At 31.7% G+C, this 23,359-nt stretch overlaps 1 protein-coding gene, 1 long non-coding RNA gene and 1 other non-coding gene across 3 annotated transcripts; 2 read left to right on the top strand and 1 right to left on the bottom strand.

Moving 5' to 3' along the window:
* The first annotated feature begins 466 nt into the window (after nucleotides 1–466).
* LOC148876309 (uncharacterized) lies at nucleotides 467–1,758 on the top strand. The gene is made up of 2 exons (XR_016104252.1): nucleotides 467–605; nucleotides 1,580–1,758. It is a non-coding gene; the product is annotated as an uncharacterized LOC148876309 (long non-coding RNA).
* Nucleotides 1,759–10,618: 8,860 nt separating this feature from the next.
* LOC148876307 (uncharacterized) lies at nucleotides 10,619–13,069 on the top strand. The gene is made up of 3 exons (XM_088967148.1): nucleotides 10,619–11,830; nucleotides 12,120–12,188; nucleotides 12,302–13,069. The coding sequence occupies exons 1-3, from the start codon at nucleotides 10,619–10,621 to the stop codon at nucleotides 13,067–13,069; spliced, it is 2,049 nt and encodes a 682-aa protein (XP_088823274.1).
* LOC148876308 (small nucleolar RNA R71) lies at nucleotides 11,027–11,133 on the bottom strand. Its single transcript, XR_016106038.1, has one exon. It is a non-coding gene; the product is annotated as a small nucleolar RNA R71 (small nucleolar RNA).
* Nucleotides 13,070–23,359: the final 10,290 nt, after the last annotated feature.

Below are 23,359 nucleotides of genomic sequence, written 5' to 3'. Positions count from 1 at the left end.
TCATAGATGGTTGATCCAATCATTTAGTTCAAACTATCACACATACACACCATACTTTTTCTTATTTTCTTTTTCAGTTTGAAACATAGTTTAAAGTATCGACACATCCAATATGAACAATATGGGTCAAATTTCAATACTTAATAACATTTTTTTAGTTTTTTTTAGAATTTTTTTCAAAGGGGTCGTTCTAGGCATCACTATCCCCTGAAAGTGGTCAAATTCCGAAATATTTTTTATTTGGAATTTCCAAGGACTATCAATATGCTTATATACCATATCAAAAATTTGAACCTTGATTTGAATATTTAAAATTTAGGGTGTGTTTGATTTGAGGAAATAGGAGCCTGAAATCGGAATTCCCAGTGTTTGGTTGACTGGAATGGGTCCAGGCGGAATGGCATTCCTCTATACGGGGGAATGGTGATTCCCGACTCCCCCCACGGAATGCAATTCCCACTCCGGTCTTTGAGGTCTTTTTGGGGGACAAAAAAAAAACCCTTTGTTCGAACCCCTAATCAATGAAAGTTGCTGTGTAAGGAACTCCTGTCCTTCAGCCTCCACTAGTCATTGCAGCCATTGCCACCAATCACATCTCCGGCAAGGTAAAATTGTCGTCGACCATCCTTCTTCCCATCCTCCTCCTATATTTCGGTTTGTTTTACACCACATCTTAAAATATTTGACTTCGGTTATTCTAAGGTTTGTAATTTTCGAGTTCTGGATTTGTGTTTGGTTTCATGAATAAGAACTTTGACTATTCAACTTTTTCTTCTCTTCTCTCCTTACATTGCAATTAACTTTACTGCACTCACAACCGAAATCAACAGTAAGAGCATCTACATGCATTGCTCCAAAAGTTCTATCAAAAAAGGAATATGATGACAAGGTATTTAACTTTCTCTTTAACAAGTGAAAGAAAAAGAGGAAGTTTGCTAGGATTTTGATATTTCTTTAGGTTGGTGCATGGTAGAGAGGATACTAGTTCTAACCATTTAAATATGAACAATACTGGGGTGATGGTACAAAAGTGCAATTACATTTCATCAAAACCATCTCATCCATTGCCATTTCATTGATATTTTTGCGAACCAGTTAGAGAGACCTTTTCTTTTCTTTTCTTTTCTTTTTATTGGGGGTCGGGGAGCATTTCAGATTGTATGACCATGTGTTCAATATTCACATAACAAAAAAATTCATAACTTTATTTTTTTCAATAAAGACATGATATGAAAAAGCATTTCAGATTGTAGTTTGGATTTTAATATTTTAAATGGCTTGGAAGATTATGAAACGGGATTTTTGTGGCCAACCCTATATAGTTGGGGTAGGGCTTATATGAAGATGGTGATGAAATGGCATGGAAGCTTGATACTTGGATATTATGGATTGTAGAGACCAAGTGCACTCCATTCTTTTACAATTGTCTTTCATTACAACCTCAGGAATGAGTTTTCCATGACAAAACTCAAAGATGATTTCAATGATCAAAGAGATGCATGTTATGGATTGTATATCATTGATCTAGGTTGTTTATCTATAACATTCATGGTTTTTTTTGGCATTTCTTCAATTGCAGATTGCGGATGTTTGGTCCTATGGTGTGACACTTTATGTCATGTTGGTCACAGAATATCCATTTGAGGATCCTAATGATCCTAGAAATATCTAGAATACCATTAGTGTGAATTCTTTTGTAGAACACATTGCAGTTATTACCCTTAAGATATGTATATTTGAATCCATAGTTGATTCTACCAGCAAATTGATCTTCTACAGTGTGCTTAACAGAGAATAATGGGGGTTCAATACTCCATATTCAACCACATGTGGCTCAACAGATTGCAAGTAGCTCTTTACTAGAATTTTAGTTGCTAACCCAACAAAGACATCTTTCTGTCAATGACTATTTGTTTCTTTTTCAACATCATCATAATTTTGGCATGTTATGGTTCATCATCTGTCTTATCCACCTTGAAGAGGATCACCATTCTGGAGATAAAAAAGCATCATTGATTTCTAAGACTCAGTTTGGAAGGAGCACAAATGCAAATGTGTAGAGTGTAAAACCTTGTATTTTGTATTATTTTGTATGTATATGCACTCTACAAATTTGCATTTGTACTCCTTCCAAACTAAGCTTAAAGAACTTAAGAAAGGAGCTAGTTGAATATGAAAAAAATTATGAGGATCCAAACAAGGACCAACCAGCTCAAAGCATTGAAGAAATAAACCGGCTCTAATAATCAGTGCAATATTTGGTTGGGCTTCTTTGGGGATAATCAGATTATCCTTTGATAATCAACTTAGTAAAGGTGGGGAAAACACCAATAGGTGAAGGTAAATTCTCCACAATGTTTTCCCAACTTGGTTTAGGTGTTATTCCTAGCTAACCCAAAGATCCAAGATGACCAGCTTTGGTGTTCAACCTAAGTCTATGTTTGGTTTGATATAGAACATAAGAGAGAAATAAAAAGTTGTTGGGGAAAAGTATTTTATGATTCCCTTTTCTTCTATTTTTTTGTCAAACCAAAGGCAGTATAAAGGTCCAATTTAGTATGTTGGATTTCAGATGAGTTTAATGAATTTTGAAAATTCTGAAATTACTCAAATTCAAGCCCAACCAAAAAGAGGCAAAGAGCCGAAAGTGCTAGCCAACAATATTCTAGCTAAACCAAGGAAGACTATGTTTTATGATTTCAGCCCTTCACCTGTAAAGTAAATATATAACACTTTGAACCATACATAATACAGTAACTCCGATGGTTAAGACTTAAGAGTGCATACTAGAGAAAACCCACTAAATGGAAAATGAGCTCTCTTCTCAGGTAGAGAAGCATTCTACTTTACAGTCATACAATGTGTTTTGAATAATGTTAGTTGCTTTTCTAGTAATAAAAACATTAATCTGTTCTCTGAATTGAGTGACATCAAATCTCAATGGTCTGTAAGAGGTAATACCATCAAAGGTTGCCAATGTGTTTATGTACATGGATATATATGATGATTCCAGTAATATTTCCACCGGTATGAAAGATTTTTGTTTGTTTATGTGTTTTTCTTTTCATTTCTTTATGGTGGAGAATGATTTTTTTTTTTGTGATATTTGTTTGTTTATGAGTTTTCTTTTCATTTTTCATATTTTCTCCATATATGCACTTGTTAGTAGGTTGCCATTGTGTTTATATATTGAAAATTTATAATAAGTGAGCTGTTTTTGAGGTTATTTTAACAATGGCAGAATTGAAAATTTTGGCTCATTTTGATTCCAACTTCTAACTGAACCAAACAGCAACAATCGAAATCCGATTCTGGTTCCTAATTAAACCAAATAGGTGACAGGAATAGGTGATTTTGATTCTGATTCCGGTCCCATCCATGAACCAAACACACCCTTAGATTGTTAGGATATGGGCATTAACATTTGAAAGTACTAGAACATCCAAACTCTCCATATTCATCATTTAGATGATCCTCACTACTTTGAACCTTGAATAGAGATAAGCTCATCTAGCTTCAGTTTACTGAAATTGTCTTCTATTTCTTTCAACCCACACATTTCCAATCACTAGGGGTGAGCAAGAAAATTTGAAAAATTGAACCAACCGAAAAAACCCACACATGTTGGTTTGGTTTCGGTTAGCCAAATCGACCAGTATATATATATTTATATATTTTATGTATATTTATGTATATTGTATATATTATATATTTATAATATATATATTGTAAATAATAAAAAACCAATAAACCAAACCAATAAACCGATTAACTAATTGGCTTCGGTTCGGTTTTGGTTATCGGTAACCCCAGTTCGGTTTCAAAAATCAGTACACAGTTCGATTAACCGAACCGTAAGCACCCCTACCAAGCACAACAACTGTAGGAATATAAAACCAAATACATTTCCCTCTCTTGCATAGACCTAAGAGGCTCCTTCCCAGTAAGAGCTCTTTGACCAATCTCACCATAGTCCCATAACCCTTCATCTTCAATTTATCCCTTTGTTTTGAATTTATATTTTTTAGAATTGACATGATTTTATCTATCAAATGATAAGAGAATTGATTCAAAAAAATTGATTACTGCCAAACATAATTCTATGTCTGAAAAACAAGAATTGGATGATTGTGTCAAATAAGATTGGTGATTCTCAAAATGAAATTTATCATAATTCATTCTTTTTTGAAAGGATTCTTAAAATCAGAATTGATGCTAAATAGGGCCTTAGAATTCACCTACTTAATTCATGAAAACTTCACCTTTTTCGTTCTAAAAAATAAATCATGAACATACAATGGTTGTAGTATTGTGTAATGGTTGTAGTATTGTGGGTTGCCAATTCATCATCTCAACTATTGAATCATGGGCAAAGCTTGCTAAAGTGTAGATAAATGTACCAAGAAACAGTAGTCACAATCAATGTACTGTTGTACTAAATCATAACTCTTCATGCCAGTCTGAACGTGTAGGACCCATGTGTATGGAGATGACGTGGTACACCATGATTGGCCTATATTATGAATAGATTTATCAAGGATTTGAACCTGTCATATAGGCGGTTAGAGTTAGCCTTTGTTTGAATAGGATGTACATGGCGGTACCACGCGCGGAGAGCCTAAAGTTATGTGCGTTTGATCTTGCACTAGAACACCAAATATAGCTATTAGATCATCAGCACAGTTTGAGGTTTCTAGGCTTACAAAATGTTCTGTATTAAATTACTATCCACAAAAAAAAAAGAAAAAAAAAACCATATTATTATCTTATTAAACCACTAACCAAAAAAGAAAGGTTTTAAAGCATAAATAATATTTGTTACTTTTGTATATTTATATTGTTCCTCTCTAGATCTCCTACAAGTCAACTCTTTCCATAACCAGGACACTAACTTCATGTATTGGGAAGATCTTTCCATCAATTATAAAGGAGATATTTTCAATGCATGACTGTTATATTCTGTGGATAGTATGGATGTAAAAAAAATCATTTCCAATCAAATTAGGTAATATCTGAATTCAAATTTGATTAAAAAATTTGATATCCAATGGATAAATAAATTCAATGTTCGAACTCAAATATTTATCAAATCGAATACGGTCATAGTTAAATTTGATTCAATTATACCGAATCTCAAATTCAAAATCAGATTTTCAAATACTATTGATAGCCCTAATATAAAAATGTAAGAAAATTTTATAGGTCGGAGATCAGAGATCATTTTACTATTATACTTATTTTAGTTGGCCATGTGGGGACTTTGAAGCTAAAGTGAGAACTTGTATTGCTAAGATTGAGTCCTTTTACTTCTCATTGTCTTACTTCTTCTTTTGATAAGAAAGTCTGAGAGTACTAACAAACAGCCTGGCTAGGAAATAATGAACCCAAGCTATATGATGAAGTGTCTATTCTAGAGAAGAGGGGAACTCTAGATTCAATGAAATTATATTTGCAACTATTACATAGTGGAATCGCATCATTCCAAGAATGAATAAACTATGACTACCAAATCCCCTCTAAGGGTTCCAATTCCATCCCTACTGAGAATTAATTGTTTTTAACTCGACTTCTTTATTGACATTGTACCTGCCTGTATTAAAGTCTTGTTTTGTAATCCTAAAAGAAGATATGCATGCGTCATCCCAAATCTCATGCCATTCGAGATTCGACCTAAGAGGATACATCCATAGCCGCCCATATTTTTATTTTAGAAAATAGGACTGTCAGTGGATCGGTTTACCCAATTGATAGGTTTTTGCCCCGATTAATTATTGGGTCGATTCTGGTTCTCTCCTATATTAAATTGATTATTTATATCTAAAATGTAAATTTGATAAATAATATATAAGATAATTTTAATTAAAAATACTTACACTTTTTCATATATCAAAATTTTAGCTGTTATTTATAAATAAATATAAATGTAAGTGATAATGGGTCTCTCGGGTCAGGCCTGATTAATAATCAGGATGATTCTCCATCATTTTGAGGATTGGGACACAAGGGCACCCTGTCCGGACCCAGACCTCACCCATTGACAGCCCCTAATTTTAGAGGCATTTTCTTCTTTGCTTGCAAAAGAAATGTTCAAATTAAGCATCTACTAGTGTATGACCCGTATTAATTATGAGGAATCAGTAATGTTAAATTTACATTAGGGAATCAATACTGTTAAATTTATATTTATTAATATTTTAAATAATTATTAAAATTATAAAAAAAGCTTTTCAATAATTATTAAAGAATGGATAATTTTCTTTTGTTATGATACGTAGAGGGTTAATGATTAAGTGACATTGATAGAATGTAGACAGAAGTGGTTGTGAATAACCACTTTTGCATTTTCTGCACTTTCTAGGAATGGATTGAAAATGGTGGTAATGGGTTGTGGATTTTAGCAATATATATATATATATATATTTGAAAAAATAGGTCTATGCCGGCGGTCATTATCCACTAGTTTAGTGGTTAAATGGGACCTAAGGCGGCGGTCACTGTTTTTTAGCTTAGCCATTAACAAGATTAAAGGTGGCGGTCTAACCATCTAAGTCCGCCGGCCTAACCCATTACTAAGACCAAAAGTGGCAGTCATATAGGACCTAAGCTGGCCTAACCCGTTTTTCTTGTAGTGTATCTAAACTCACCCACAATCAATTCAATTATCTTTTTATTAAGAGGCTAATGCAACAGGTCTCCATTTGACCATGTGGGCATTCTTTGCCCGTCATTCTAGAGTAATTACCTAAGGTCTTATTTGATTTTGGGGAAGTTAGTTATTCTGGGTAAGTATTTCCTAATAAGAAATATTTATATATCCAGGAAATTGTATTTATTTATTTTTTTATTTTCCATGTAAATAAGATAATGTCCATTTTATCCATAAAAAGCCATTATTAAAATGGTCAATTTTGTCCCATCCAAAAGTCGACAACCTTCTCTCCAAATGAGAAAGTGACTTACCCGCGGCCTGGGAAACGAGTATCACTTATTTAGGTAAGGGATACCCAATAAGGAAAATAAATTTTCCATGAACCCCACATAAATATGAAAAAGAACATGAATATCTTGGTTGTGGGAACCAAAATCCCATTGACCAATTTCCCCCCTTCAAAATCCAGAAAACCAACAAGCCATAAATTTAAACTTTCTTTTGCAATTAGTGTTCCACTGAGCAATAATCACTTCACTATCATTTTAATTTATCCTTGAAAATTTCTACTTAAATCTCTCCTCCTTTTCAACACCTCTCCCTAATATCCTGCACGTTAGGACATTTCTAAGACTTTGTACCAAAAACAAAGATCTAAGATCAAATTAAACTTATAATTAATTAATAATAAATCATATAAATGAAAATCAATTAATATGATATATTAATTAATAACTAGTATTAATACTTGATTATTAGATGTATTAAATAAATGACACTAATGTTACAATTTTATTTAATATTATTTTTTATAAATAAAAACAATCAATACTTTAATTAATATATTAGTATTAGTTTGTGTTTATATTAATAAAAGTTAGTATTTCATATTTGAACATGAAAAGCCCTTCTACTTCAATTTTAGCTTAGCAAAACCTGTGCATTATAGGGCCTGGGCGGTTAATTTATAACAGTAAGTTTTTATGTATTTTGGGCTCATGTCCAATTTGTCTATTGCAGTGTATTATTCAGAGTATATTCCAATATATCTATTAAAATTGGCCTTATTTTTTGTGATATGGATACTTTGAGTATGCCGATAATCTAGTAGTTGAGATAGTCATTTAGCATGGAAGGTGCAGGATCATACTCACTATTAGTAGAGGATGAATCAAGCTAAGTTGAGCCGAATTTCTATATAGCTTGGATCAGTTTGAATAAAATACTATTAAGCTTGAGTTTGAGTTTGAGTTTGATAACTTTACTTACTGATTCGATCTTGATTCGATTAAATATTCGATGAGATCAAGTTGGATTTAAAAACTCAAAACTGAATATATTATATTTTATAAATATATATACATATATTATAATATATTGTATATTCTTATATTGTATATAGAATATCAAATATATATATTCATACTAGCGGGGACCCGTGTGATGCATGGGCTTTGTTAAAAGAATTTGAGGCAAATGAGCTTTTGCACAGGTTCAGCTTGAATTTTCAGACTTCAATCTAGGCTTGGGCCAAAAATCTCAAGCCTAACCTAAACTTAGGTTGGGCTTGGATTAAGGTATCGAGTAGCCCAAGCTGTCGTTCCAACTCAATTTGAACTAACATTTTATGATATGCATATCTACATATTATCAATCTATTTTACCCTGAAAATTGGGCTACAAAGCTAAACATTTCCAAGCCCAATAAAGAGAATTTGTGACATTCCCAATGAATTAGGGGAATTTAAATTAATAACAATTAAGCTTAAAACTAGTAATTTTTTCTTTTTGTCAAAAATTTTGTAGTATCATCTTATTTTGTAAATGAAAATTAAATCGATATCAAATTGCCTTGAACCTGCGTGACACTAGGGATGGGGCGGGGATGGGGTAGAGTATCTTGACTATGTGGTAGGGAAAGGGATGGGGTGCCCTATCCTGAACCCACCCTGTTGTCATTCCTATATAATTGTTAATTATTAGTGGAATTAATAAAAGTGTTAGCTTTTATAATTATTTTTTATTTATTTAAAATTAATCAAATTTTCATTTTAAAATAATAAAAAGAATAAAAATTATTAAATAATTATTTTTTATAAATCAACATTAAATTAAAAATAAAATATTAAATCTTTCAGATTTTCTCGTACATCACACGAGTCCCTACTAGTTATATACTAAAGTAAAACATGACACGTCAAATGGCCTCACCTTGCTCCATTACCCGAACGGAACAATTCTAGAGGGGGTTCAAAATTGCCTTTAGAAGCCCATGGAGTTGCCACCTTAGCATGGCTTATCTCCCATTTTCCTCTCATTTTTATTAAGAAACTAACTATCCCCCACTTCTCATAAATTATCTCTTACTATCTTGAATTCCTATTTATCTCTTAAATAATCTCTAATTCCTATTTATCCTCTACCCCACTTTTCAACTATATCTTTCTAATTGCAGTTCAAAAAAATAAAAAACTATATCTATCTAAAGAAAGTTTCAAATAACAAATTTAATAGTTATTTAAATATTATAAAGAAATTATGTAATAATTTTAAAATATTTATTAGAGACACAAAAAATAATTTTAATAGATTTAATAATACTCATATTATCAATAATTTTATATTTTTATGAAATTCATAACGAAATTATGTAATAACAATATAAATTATAATTTTATATATTATTAAATTTAATAACTAAAAAATATTTTAAAAATATAAATAAAAAATTATATAAATGTTATTCAAATAATAAAAATTAAAAATAGAAAAAAGGTATTATTTACATATTTCAATAACTCAATATTTTAAATAACAAAATATTAAAAGTAGATAAAAAACTGCATAATAAAATATTTAATACTATATAATAACTTTAAAAGAAATAAAATTTAAATGTTTTACCTATTATTGAAATATTAAATTTAATAAAGAATTAATATTTTAAATTTTAAATAATAGTATTGTTTGAATAATTAAATAGTATTGTAAATAACTATGTTTTAAATTCTTTAAATATTAAAAAATTAATAACTAAATAATGTTTTATAGATCATTTCAAAAAGAAAAAAATAGATTAAATGACGACATCATGTTATAACTTAATAAATTATCAAAATATAATAGATTTAATAATATTTTATAATAATAATATACAATATAAATAATTTACAAACTAACTAAATAATGTTATGCATAGATAATTTTTAAATGTTTTAAATAGTCAACAAATTTAATACTTATCATATTTTAAACATTATTTAGAAAAACAAAAATATAGATTAAATAATGAAATTATGTAATAACTTTAAAAAAATCATCAAAGACACAAAGTTAATTATAATAGATTTAATAATATTCAATGAGAAGAATATAAAATATAAATAATTGAAACAGTTTTCACTATAAATTTTCAATACTTATTGGTGATTCAACTATTGCTATTTGTTAGAGATTAGACTATCAATTTAACTGAAATTGGGAGTGTTCACTAGGCGGTTCAATTCGATTGCAGATTGTTTGGCCAACCAAACTAACCTGGTCGGGTTGGGGAGTTGGCACTCGAAACTAACCAACCAAATCAAGTTGTATCGGTCAATGTTTCAAAAACCAACCCAAAGGCCAATCCGCTTTTGCATCTGGGTCATAATTACCAGCTCAATCGTCTTGGACAAATGGATTAGATTGTTCCACATCTACACTCTATATATTTGGCACCGTTGCCGGGGACTAGTTTATTGCATATCAAAATTACCTAAATTAGCCTTAGATTGAACATCTATTTGTTTTATTTTTGGATTTAAAATTTTCTTTTCTATTTTAATTTCTATTGAGTTCAGCTTTATAAAATTTTTTAGTAAATTTTTAATTTTTTTCTTTTCCTTTGTAGGTTCCTAGTCCATGACACGCACTAGTGGTGGAAAATTAATACCCCTTGATCAAGAAATCGAAAGGACTTTGAAAAAGCGAATGAGGGAGAAAAAGAACAAGATGGCTCAAGACCAAAATAATCCAAGGACATTGATCTCCTATGCTATACCTACTCTGGATGGTACTACATCAAGCATTAGGAGGCCGAATGTGCAAGCAAACAATTTTGAGATCAAGCCTGCAATTATTCAGATGATCCAGATGAGTGTGCAATTTTCTAGCTCCAATGATGACCCTAACTCTCATATTGCTAATTTTCTTGAAATATGTGATACTTTTAAGCATAATGGAGTTAGTGATGATGCCATTAGACTTAGGTTATTTCCTTTCTCCTTAAGGGACAAAGCAAAAGATTGGCTTAACTTTCTTCTTGCAGGTTCGATTACTACATGGGATCACTTGGCAAAAAAGTTTTTATCTAAGTATTTTCCACCTGCTAAAATGGCTAAATTAAGGAATGACATAACAACTTTTTCTCAATTTGATAATGAAACCTTAAATGAGTCATGGGAGAGATTTAAGGAATTGCTTAGGAAGTGTCCTCACCATAGTCTACCTGTTTGGATGCAAGTGCAAACTTTTTATAGTGGCATTAATCAATCTAATCGTTCAATGTTAGATGCAGTTGTAGGTGGTACCCTTATGAGAAAAACTCCCGAAGAAGCATATGAACTTTTGGAGGAGATGATGGCCAATAGCTATCAATGGGGCAATGAGAGAACAAATAAAAAGGGAGTTGGAATTTATAATGTTGATTCTATTACTACTTTATCGGCTCAACTTGCTGCATTAAATAAGAAATTAGAAAATTTGGGGGTTTCAGCTACGAGTGTTTCTTCTATTCCCTTCCCTTCTTGTGAGCTTTGTTGGCAAGGGGGACACGCTAGTGTAGACTATCAAGTAGGAAATCCATTTTCTTCTTCTTCTGAACAAGCTAATTTTGTTTCTTATGGTGGCAACAAGTCCAATTTCAATCCCTACTCCAACACTTACAATCTAGAATGGAGAAGCCATCCAAATTTTTCTTGGAGTAATAACCAACAGAGAGCACCTCCCCGCTTTCAGCAGCAACCACAACAAAATCCACAAGAGAAGAAGCCAAGTTTAGAGGATATGATGGCAAAATTTATCAATAGTACGGAGGCAAGAATTCAAGGGACAGAAACTCAAATTGGACAACTTGATCAAGCAATTTTGGCAAAGCCACAAGGAGGATTACCTAGCAATACCGAGAAGAATCCCAGGGAACAAGTAAAGGCCATCATTCTACAAAGTGGAAAAGAACTTAGAAAAGAAGAAAAAGATGATGAACAAGTAAAAGAGGAAGAAAGCCAAAACCTTGAAGCCAAAGACGGAGACCACGAGTCATCAATGGAGAAAAAAGGGAAGTTCTTCTACTCTTAATTTAAAATCCTACAAACCCCTTCTTCCTTTTCCTAAAAGATTTCTTAAAGCTAACTTGGATAAGTAATTTGATAAATTTCTAGAGGTATTTCAAAAGTTGCATATTAACATTCCTCTTCTTGATGCTATTTCTCAGATGCCAATTTATGCCAAATTTTTGAAGGAAATAATTTCAAACAAAAGAAACTTTGAGGAATTTGAGATGGTAAAACTTAATGAGGGATGCTCAGCAATCCTATAAAATAAATTACCTCCAAACTCAAGGATCTAGGGAGCTTCTCTATTCCGTGCACCATTGGCAAAATTAATTTTGATAAGGCTTTATGTGATCTTGGTGCAAGCATTAATTTAATGCTTTTTTCTGTCTTCAGGAAGCTTGGGTTGAAGGAGCCAACACCTACCATTGTTTCTCTACAATTGGCTGATAGAAGTATAAAATATCCAAGGAAAGTAGTGGAAAATGTTTTGGTAAAAGTAGATAAATTTATTTTTCCTGTTGACTTCATCGTTTTGGACATGGAAGAAGATTATGATATGCTCCTAATTTTAGGGAGACTTTTTCTTGCAACAGGAAGAGCTTTAGTTGATGTCCAACAAGGAAAACTTAGCCTTAGGATTAATGATAAGGAAGTTATTTTTAATGTGTTTAAGGCTATGAAACATTCCAATGATGAAAAAGAAGTCTTAATGATAGATTGCATTGATGATTTAGTAGAAAGAAAATTTCATGCATTTAGGTTAGATGATCTTATAGAAAATTGCATTGCTAACTCTTTTAATGTGAATGAACAAATTTTAGATGAGAGGCATAAGGAGGCCATAGGCTATTTGGGAGAAAAGCAAAGAGGATTCGTGACAAAAAGAGAAAAATTTTTGCCTTTGGATATTTCTTCATCTTTTTCAAAAGCCAAGCCATCAATCGAGAAGCCTCCTAATCTTGAACTTAAACGTCTTCCTTCGCATTTGAAATATGTTTATTTAGGGAATTCATCTACCTTACCTATGATTATTTCTTCTTACTTGACAGGTATTGAAGAAGAAAAGTTGATAAGGGTGCTTAGAGAACATAAAAGGGCGATTGGATAGAGCATTGGCGACATTCAAGGAATAAGTCCATCAGTTTGCATGTACAAAATCATGATGGAATAAGGATTCAAGCCTATGGTGCAACCCCGAAGGAGGTTAAATCCTAATATGAAAGAGATAGTAAAGAAAGATATGATAAAATGACTTGATTCAGGTATTATCTTTCCTATCTCTTATTCCTCTTGGGTAAGTCCTGTGCAAGTTGTGCCAAAAAAGGGTGGGACCATTGTAGTAAAAAATGAATTAGAGCATAAAGCATATTGGGCAATGAAACTATTTAACTTTGATTTGCAAGTTGCAGGTGAATAAAGAAATATGCAATTGAATGAACTTGAAGAATGGCGGCACCAAGCTTATGAGAATTCTAAAATTTATAAAGAAAGAACCAAGACATGGCATGATGCACACATTAAAAAGAAAGAGTTTACAATTGAAGATAATGTTCTTTATAATTCTAGATTGAAGCTTTTCTCCGGCAAACTAAAGTCAAGATGGAGTGGTCCATACATAGTAATTAGAGTTTTTCCTCATGGTGCAATTGAAGTATCTAATGAAACTAAGGGGACTTTCAAAGTCAATGGGAACAGGTTGAAGCCTTACATTGATGGTGGATATAATCCTTTTTTCAAGTCCACCATTCACTTGAAGGATCCATGAAAATGGAAACAGAGTCAAACTAACGACTACAACTTAGAACTATACTTTTCATTTATGCACTTTAGGAATTCTAGTTGTTTCATGTTTCTTTATTTCCTTTTAAGTTTTGTTTTAATTTTTGCATTCTCTTGTTATTATTGTTTCTTTCTTCTCTTTTGATTGATGAAAGGTATGATGCAATTTTGGAGTCTATGGACAAGAAGTTTCAGCATGTATAGTTGAAACCAAGACCAACTCGAAAGGAAGTTTTTTTCCCTTCTTTTTGCTATTTAATTTACTTAACATTGATGACAATGTTAAATTTAAGTTTGGGGGGGAGAAGATTGCAATTTTTTTGAAAATTTTTGTGAACCCGAGAGCATGGTATGATTGCACCAAATTTTTTGAAATATGCTTTAGCTTAAGTTTGTGATTGCTGAATTTTTCTTGATGACTAAAAGCTTATGATAAATTCTTGATTGAAATCGAATATGACTTAGAAAAGAAAGATAAATCATAATCCTAAGGACTGATTGATTCTTGTGTTTACTCTATTGTATCATGAAAGTTGAAATTCTTGAGCATATTATGCCATGATCTTGTGAATTGTGTGCAACTTGGTGAATGATTATGTGAGATATATTTGAGGCAAAATCCTATAAAACATATTACTTTGGAGATGATTTAGGCAATCTTTGGATCATTTGAACCTTTTCAAGCCAAGCTTGATATATTTCAATCCTTACTTACCCTTTTGAGCATTTTCAAAAGAATGGCATAGCAAAGCATATGATTAACCACCATTCAAATTCTTTTCTTTAACACTCATTGTACTTAAATTGTCAAACCCGAAAAACCATGATCTACCATTCAAGAGAGCTTAATTTTGCACAATGATGTTGATGAATGAAATAAGGGAAGATGAAAGAAAAAGAAAAAAAAGTGTTGAGAAAAAAAAAAGGCTTCAAAAATATATCACGAGCCAAAAATTATGTGCTAAAAAGTTTATTCACTACCCAAGAAGATCAAAAGAAATAAGTTTGGAGGTTGTAATACATGTGAAAAATAAAGAATATGGGGATATCTGGAAAGTACATTTATATGTGCATACCCTTCTATGCTATCTTGCTTTATAATTCCTTATCATTTGTTTGTTAGCCCCTACTTAGGCCTCACACTACAAGCTTAATAAAGACCTATTGATCTAAAGCTTTATGATTGTCTACATTAGTGGAGAAGGACTATGAAGAGCAAGTTTGTGGAATATCCAAAAATTTCAAAGATCCATTGATTTGCATAATTTGAGCTAAGAAGCATGCAAGACACTCGAAAATTGGCAACACACACACACACACTTTAATTTTCATGATGAGATTGTGTTAGCATAAGATTCATGATAATTCTTGAATGGTATTTTGAATAATTTCTAAGTTATATACCTTATACAATCTTTGAGGAATATACTTTAAAAAATCAAGATAAGCAAAGCATGATCAATTCATGAGCTTAAGTATGATTTTATTCATATTTTGATCGAGGATAATCAAAAGCTAAGTTTGGGGGTATTTGATAAGCCTATATTTGTTCATATTTTCATACCTCTAACTTGATGATTTTGATAATAATGTTTTTAGAATTAGCATGGTATTGCATTAATAATGATAAAATTGTCTTGCAGGATGACTAAGATCATAATTGTGCAATTTTAAGGAGGATTCGATTTAATTGATCAAGATAATCATAGAGGAAGGACCATGCAGCAATGATGCTCTAGGATGTAGCCATGAAGGAGAGAATTCATTGAAATCGGATTTGATATGTATGTACAAAAATCGGGAAATTTTCTGTTTTGATATAGTTCCCGTATTTTGGGCATAACTTTCTGCCTACAACTCGGATTGAGGTGATTCAAATGGCTAATTAAAGATAAGAGATAGGGATAAAAGTCTTATGTTTATCACTCAACCTAATTCTGCCTCCAACCAAGTGAAATTCAATATTCAAGTTTTGGGTCTAGCAGTTGGCAGTGCAAAAGAGATAGGAATTCAACTAAGATAAAGACTAAGAGACCTAATTTGTGTTGAATTAGGAGTATACATTGAGAAGCAATTGAGAAGAGGCTGCACTATAAAAATGACCATAGGCTCAAGGCAAAGGGGCACATCTTTAGAGAGAATTCAGTAGAGAAGATAACAGGAAGCAGTCCCAGCACATCAGAAGAGAAAAGGAAACAATTTCAGCATGCCAGAGAAGGAGAGGAAGAATCTAAATTCAAGAGGGAGGAAGGCTTAGTTGCTGCACTTGTCTTCGACCTTCAAAGGGTAAAGTTTTCTTGTTATTCTATTCATTCTTTGATGTGTTCTTGTTGTGTTTCCCCTTTAATTTTCTTGAGTATGTTGAATTTAATGATGTCTAGTCAGCATGCCAGAGAAGGAGAGGAAGAATCTAAATTCAAGAGGGAGGAAGGCTTAGTTGCTGCACTTGTCTTCGACCTTCAAAGGGTAAAGTTTTCTTGTTATTCTATTCATTCTTTGATGTGTTCTTGTTGTGTTTCCCCTTTAATTTTCTTGAGTATGTTGAATTTAATGATGTCTAGCTAAATTCTCTTAGCTAGGGTTTAGATGGATTTTGATCTTAAGATTATATAGTTATTTGTTTAATTCAACTCAAAACATTTACTATTTGCATGAGGAATTTTTATTTATATACTTAATACTTTAAAAGAACTGGCCAATCTTTTAATGATTTGATGATTCATGCATGACTGACCAAAGTATTGTTATGAATTAGATCCCTAGGCAATAAAAATCGCATGATAGACTATGATATCGAAAGATGATTAGCTCATATGTGAGAATCAAGGAAGCTCAGTGAGTCAAATCCCTTTCTACGATTAGAGGTTTCCAAAGAAATTAATACTTATTTTTCCTTTTGACAACCACTCAGAAATTTGATGGTAGAATTGGATTAATAAAGGACTAATATGACTTGAGAAAGCTTATTAATTAATTTAGGGAAATCCACCATCACACGCAAATAACTTTAATATACCTTAGGGTAATTTCAGTCTTGAGTTGGATTAAATAGGTAATTATGTAACCTTGATTCAATGAAATTTAAACCCTAGTTGCATTCATTCATCAATTCAGTTTTTATTAAGTTCTTGGATTTGCATTAATTCTTTTAGTTTTTATTTAATTGATTCACGAGTTCAACTTAGGTTAGTTTAAAATTGATTTGGTACTGTGATCTAGTCTTTGTGGGATTGACACTTTTCTTATCATTATACGCACATTTGACTAAGGTACACTTGCCTGAATTAACTGTGCATAAATCACACAATAATATTTATATACATATATTAATGTGCATATATGTATATATGTGTGCAAATACATTTTTATCAATAAATAATGTATAATTATGGTTTACATACAATATATATTATTTATATTTTTAATTCAATTTTAATTTTTTGTTTATAAAAATGTTAAAAATTATGATTTGAGAACAAAAAATGTTTTTTTTCACAAAAAATAGTGGGGAAAGGCACACGCAACACCTTTGGATGTATAAATCTTGAAAGTTACCCAAAATAAAATAAAAAAAAAAAGATCACCTCAATTAGACATCAGAGTGCAAAGTTATGGCCTCCAAAAGTTTGTGCATGCATTAAGTATGCAACCTATAACTCAATGACCGGGTTGAATAGGTCAACAATTGAACCCTCCAAGTTGGGTGGTTTTTTACCAAGTCAATGGTTTTTGACTGAAGGGCAAGTTCAATAGAATTAGACCTAGAATCAAGGTTGCGTGATGGTTCAAATAGTTTAATTAGTTGGGTCAATGGCAGGTTGAAAACATTAGTATCAGTTTGGGGCAATTTTCAGTTTAGTTGGTCAGTTCAAAAGATTTAAATTTAAAAAATTAAATTACATTTAAAACACAATGATATTATGAGAATTTTTCCATTTTCCTATATTATAAATTATATTTGAAATATAAAATATTAATATATTTATAATCGAGTTGGTTCAATTTCAAATGGCCAAACCAAAACTAATTTTACTTAGTCGGGTTGGGAAATTGTTGAACCGAAGTAGAGTGGAAATACTAGAAAGTGTCCAACTTGGGTCAAGTTGGGTCAGTTTGGTTAGTTTCATCAATTTGATGAGCATCCCTAGATGAAATTAATTATTATTATTATTATTGTATTGAAAAAAATTATTAAAAATAGTATATAAAATATAAATAATTATTAATTATTTAAAAATTAAATTATAAAACAATTGTCTACTCTTATGTATTTCTATTATTTAACTTTCGCTTAACAAAGTCCATGCATCACACGGATCCATGCTAGTGTATATTAAAAGAAGGAAGAAGGAAGTCTAGGAATTTTCTCCTTTTATTGATTTTTTTTATTTTTTTATTCCATGTCATTTTTAAAGTGACCAATGAGATGCTCTCTCTCTCTCTCTCTCTCAGACACACACACACATTCCCAATAATCTAAATAATCTCCTCTCCTAAAATTTCTCCTAAGCTACCTCACCCACCATCCCCCACTTTCTCCTAAATTATCTCTAATTCCTATTTATCCTCTCCCCCACTTTTTATTTACATCTATCTAAAGAAAGTTTGAATTAAAAAATTATGAATTATTTAAGTAGATTTAATAATATTTATATTATTAATAATTTTATATTTTTATCTCTAAAAGACAAAAGATAATTGTAATAGATTTAATAATATTCATATTATTAATAATTTTATATTTTTACAAATTTTATCATGAAATTTTGTACTAACAATATAAATTATGATTTTTGGGATTATTCATTTTAAGTGTTATTCAAATAATAAAAGTTTAACATTAAAAATTTAATATTATTTAAATACTTCAGTAACTAAATATCTTAAATAAAAAATATTAAAAGTAGGTAAATAATTATATAATAAAATATTTAATATTATGTAATAACTTTAAAATAAATAAAATTCAAATAACAAAAAATTATAAATATTTTACATATTATTTTAAATAACAAAATATTTAATATAACTAGATTTTAAAAGTTAAATAACATAATTATGTAATAAATTTTAAAAAATTCTTAAAAAGTAGAAAAATAATTATAACATAATACTCAAATTGGAAATACTAGAAATCGGGTTGATCGGTTTCATCAATTTAATATACAACCATAGCTAAAATTAATTATTGTTATTTTTGTATTATCAAAATGATTAAAAGTAGTATATAAAATATAAATAATTATTAATTATTTAAAAAGTTAAAAACATAAAACAATTGTATACTATTATATGTTTCTTTGATTTAGCTGCTTAACAAATCCCATGCATCTCACGAGTTACCGCTAGTATTCTATTAATAAAGAGGCATAGTCACGCCCTGCCAAACAAGTCTAAGTGTAACTGAAACTACAGGCTATGATCAGTGTGCCTTCTCACATGGTGGTAAAGTGAATTAATATCAAGGCAAAAAAAATAAAAAATAAAAAATAAAAAAATAAAGAAAGAAAGAAAGAAAAAAAAGAAAAAAGGTGTCAGAATTTGCATCAAACTAGTTCTGTTATTCAAAATGCATCAGAAATGTTAATGGTAAACAGATACCTATCCAAAATAGAATACGACAATTTTAAACGCTTACAGATTTGTAGTCTCATGGGAGAATGAGTAGTGGTTGAGGCTTGAAACAAAAACAAAGGCAAAAATATATAGTTTCTCTGGCTGAGCCCATTGTTCACAGCTTCACATGTCTTGATGGTCCTCAGTGGTGGCTCCCATGTTCAGAAATTTTCTTCTTTCTTTTGATAAGAAATCCCAGTGCTAAACTACTTAGCAAAATGATGATCACATTAAAACATGATCTGTAAAGGATTTCATTACCCCTTAAAAAATTCTAAAGTTTCTCACCTTACCTATTCTAATTTCTAATAGCCACAGCAGAGCTCTTTAATGGCTTAAATAGAGACTGTTCATTGATTCAAGGATAACAAGGATTAGATCCCTAAGGCTGTGTCAGTTTTTCCATAAAAAATATTTTCAGACTGGAATATTTTGGCTATTATTTTCACCCCTTTCGCAGGAAAACATTTGTTTTCTTTTCTTTTCACTTTCCTTTTTTAATTTTCTCAGTATTATATTTTAATAGAGGGCAAAGCCGGATGCACGTGAGATCCATCAACCTTATATGGAGAGCCTACCGTAACGGTTATACGGGTTTGATTCTACACTGCAATATGTGCAGGGAGGCCGAGCGACCATCTCTCTGCTATTAATTTTTAGGTTGTTTTAGTTAAATGACAATAAAATAAATTTTTTATCCATTGAAACAAATGCATGATCTGATTATCTAGACGCAATGGCTGTGTAATGGGTTGTAGAACTAATGATAGTGTACCACGCCAGCACAATTATAGTCTTGCATTAGGAATATCTCCCTATGAAATAAAGCACAGAAGTACGTAGATGTTCCTGGTGCAAGGCCTGCACCGTTCAAATAGGCCTTACACCGAGTGAAGCCAATCTCTGAACAGGGACCAGATCTAGTAAGCACAGTATATAGTGAGAGATTGAACAGAGACCAGATCTATTTCCAATGAGAATTTTGATAAATATTTTGACAATTGTTAAAAGTGGATTTTAGGCCCTGTTTGGTTTGTAGGAATAGGGGTCCGGAATTGGAATCGGAATGGACTATTCTAGTTCTAATTGTTTGGTTGGGTGGAATCGGAATCCCATTCCCATTCCTTCTGGAATGCCATTCCCCCATTTGAGGGATTGACCGTTCCCTGCCCCTCCCTTGGAAATGATATCTCCATTCATGCTGATTCCAATTTTCAGTCTCATTCCATTCTGAATCAAACAAACTATAGGAATAAACCATTCTGATTCCAATTCCAACTGCAAACCAAACAGACCCTTAATCTTTTTCAAGGGTAGGCTGGGGTGTATTAAGGGATAGGTGCCAAAATCTTTTGTAAGTGCTCATTAAACGTGCTTACAATATTGTGCCAACTTGATCCGGTCTGGATTGAATGGTTGTAGACTGTATATATTTTAGGATAAATTATTGAAACCTCCATTGAAGTTTATGATCATTGTTAAAACCTCCCCTGAAGTTTAGTTGCAATCACTCCCCTAAACTTTCTAATATCACTGAAAATAGACACTCTCTGTAAAATCCTCTAACAAGAGGTATAAAAATGTCCAAAATACCTATGCAGTTACTTTTAATCAAAATGTTTATTTTCTAAATTTTCTCTTCATATCAATATTTACCCCAAATCACTCCAATCTCTTTTTCAAAATTGATTTATTTTCTAAACTTTTCATTCCTATCAATTGCTCAAAGGTAAAACTACAACTTTAAAATCTCTTTTTATTTTTATTGTTCATAAAGTTTGTATTGGCTTTTCTATAAAAATCGGCTTTAATAGTAATTGCAAGAACAGTTAGAACCTCCAGAAAAGTTTCAGCAATTTACCCTATATTTTGTGACTGATGTGGGCGGCTATCATTAGTTTCACAACCTTCTCCATAACCACTGCATTTGGCTAATCCCATCTTAACAAATGCAGTGGACTATTATCGTATAGCCAACTTGGAGCATTGGAGCTCACCATCAGCCTTGTCCAGCTAATAAGATCAGATGGACCAAAAATGGGCCTGCACAGAAAAGTGTTACTAGCCTCTAATTTGGCTTTATTTAAGAGAGTGGTAGGAAAAAAAAAAAAAAACTTTTTTTATTAAGATATAATTAGGGCTCCAAGTCAGGTTGCCTGAATGTTCAAAAGTTTCTAGAATTGCTCACTTTAAAGAATTTCAAATACAAATGGGCTCAGACCCATTTCAAATTTAACAATCCACCCAAGTTGGAGCCTTACAGAGAGCCCGGATCTTTTGCACCAAAACAGTGACTACGTGTCTGTTCAACAAATGAGAACGGCCTATGTATTCACTACACTTATATCATGTAAATAAAATGTATGAAATCCATCTTTTTCAAATCTATATCTATATATTATATTATACAACTCATAAAAGTTAAATCAGAGTATCATATCATATTAATGCTTATATCTTTACCCTTTTATCCTTTACATGTGCATATCTGCAGAAAACCCCCAATGTTGAGTCTCGATATGTTGTAACTGATAAGTGATGGCTAATGCTAAAACCGGTAGTGGATTGGATTTTGTGAATACAAATATTCTTGCACATTAAAATGCAAAACCTTTCTGCACATGAAAAATTCAAAACCCTCCCTGCATTTAAGTAAGTAAAGGCAGATTGGGTTTAGAAATCACATCTAATTTCCTATAATTTCTTGTTATAGATGAGCAATAATTAAGTAAAATAATATAAATAAACAACAAATTTTCTAATTATTTGATTAAGGCATATAAAAAAGATAAACTATCAATTGTCAGGTCAGGGAGGGTTAGGTTTAACCTAATACTAAATCCTATCTGTACTTGTATGGGTTATAGAATCCCAAAACCCATCCTTTCCCTATTTATCAGTGCTCTTTTGTTTCACATGTAAATTTGTATAGTGAATTTTTTATCCAAAAAAGTGACATTATTTAAGGGACAACATTGTCCCATCACATATTAACAATTTTTGGCACTAGTGGGATAAGTGATTTACCAAATTTTAGGAGGATATTACTTGTCCAAGCAAATGAGCCGTTCATGAAACATTCTTTTCCATAGGACCCACTAATACCAAAATAAGAATGTAGGTTTAATTCCTTTCTGCAGGACCCACTAACTTACCTACCCCCAGTTCTTGAAAAAAGAAGACAGCCTTACAGCTATGTGGTATGGCAAGTCGGCCTAAATGGAGATAGGGTTCGAAATAATGCAACTGTAGGCTTGTTGTGATATGGCCATTGGGCCTCCCTTGCATTTGGCTTTTTTTCCCACCCCTATAAATCCCCTCTTTTGTGTATTATGTAATACCAATGTACACAAAAATACATTTAATACAAAAAATGCACAATTTATTTTTAAAAATAAATGAATAGAGACTAGACCCAAAAATGTAACTGGCCATTGATATGATTGGCTGAAATCAATGAAGCGTTGAAAACCCTTGTATTTACAAAAGCAATGTTATGCCACGTTAGATGGCCCTCTTTGTGCTACATTACCCCCAAGGGAGCAGTTCTAAAGGGGTGCAAGATTCCCTCTATAAGCTCATTGAATTGCCATGTGGCATGGAAATCTGCCCTTATTTGTCCCATTAATTTAGGGAGAAAACCCAACACATTCTTGAATTTAGAAAGAACAACCCAACATGACTTTGAATCTTGATAAAACAGGAAGAAAACAATCCAACACCATTTTGAATCGTGATTCCCATTGCTCTCCATTCTGGACGAAGCAGGGGCGAAGTATTCATTGATGATTCTTCATAGAAGTTTCCCACTTTGGTATGTTTTACTCAGAAGTTCTAGTCATTTTTTTGAAACTTCTTTGTCTTCCCACGAAGTTAAAACTTTTTGGCAACCTCCTTACTGTCAAAAATGACCTTTTTATCCCCTATTTTAGATTTCTAACTGCTCCCTTCTATCTTTTTACCGAAACACATGACGTGGGAAAGAGCTTCTCTTTTGATTTTT

The sequence above is a fragment of the Nelumbo lutea genome, chromosome 1 (assembly GCF_056320005.1).
Source record: "Nelumbo lutea isolate HS-2025 chromosome 1, American lotus-T2T, whole genome shotgun sequence".
NCBI lineage: Eukaryota > Viridiplantae > Streptophyta > Magnoliopsida > Proteales > Nelumbonaceae > Nelumbo > Nelumbo lutea.
Note: the sequence above shows the minus strand (reverse complement) of the source record. Positions and strands in the feature narration are given on the sequence as shown.

What these genes read in the sequence shown, in the direction of transcription:
- LOC148876307 (XM_088967148.1), top strand. Translation starts at nt 10,619, where the DNA reads ATGAGGGAGAAAAAGAACAAGATGGCTCAAGACCAAAATAATCCAAGG. An exon ending in AGAAGAATCCCAGGGAACAA is followed by an intron (nt 11,831 to 12,119) that starts GTAAAGGCCATC and finishes GCTATTTCTCAG; the next exon opens with ATGCCAATTTATGCCAAATT. An exon ending in ACTTTGAGGAATTTGAGATG is followed by an intron (nt 12,189 to 12,301) that starts GTAAAACTTAAT and finishes AATTTTGATAAG; the next exon opens with GCTTTATGTGATCTTGGTGC.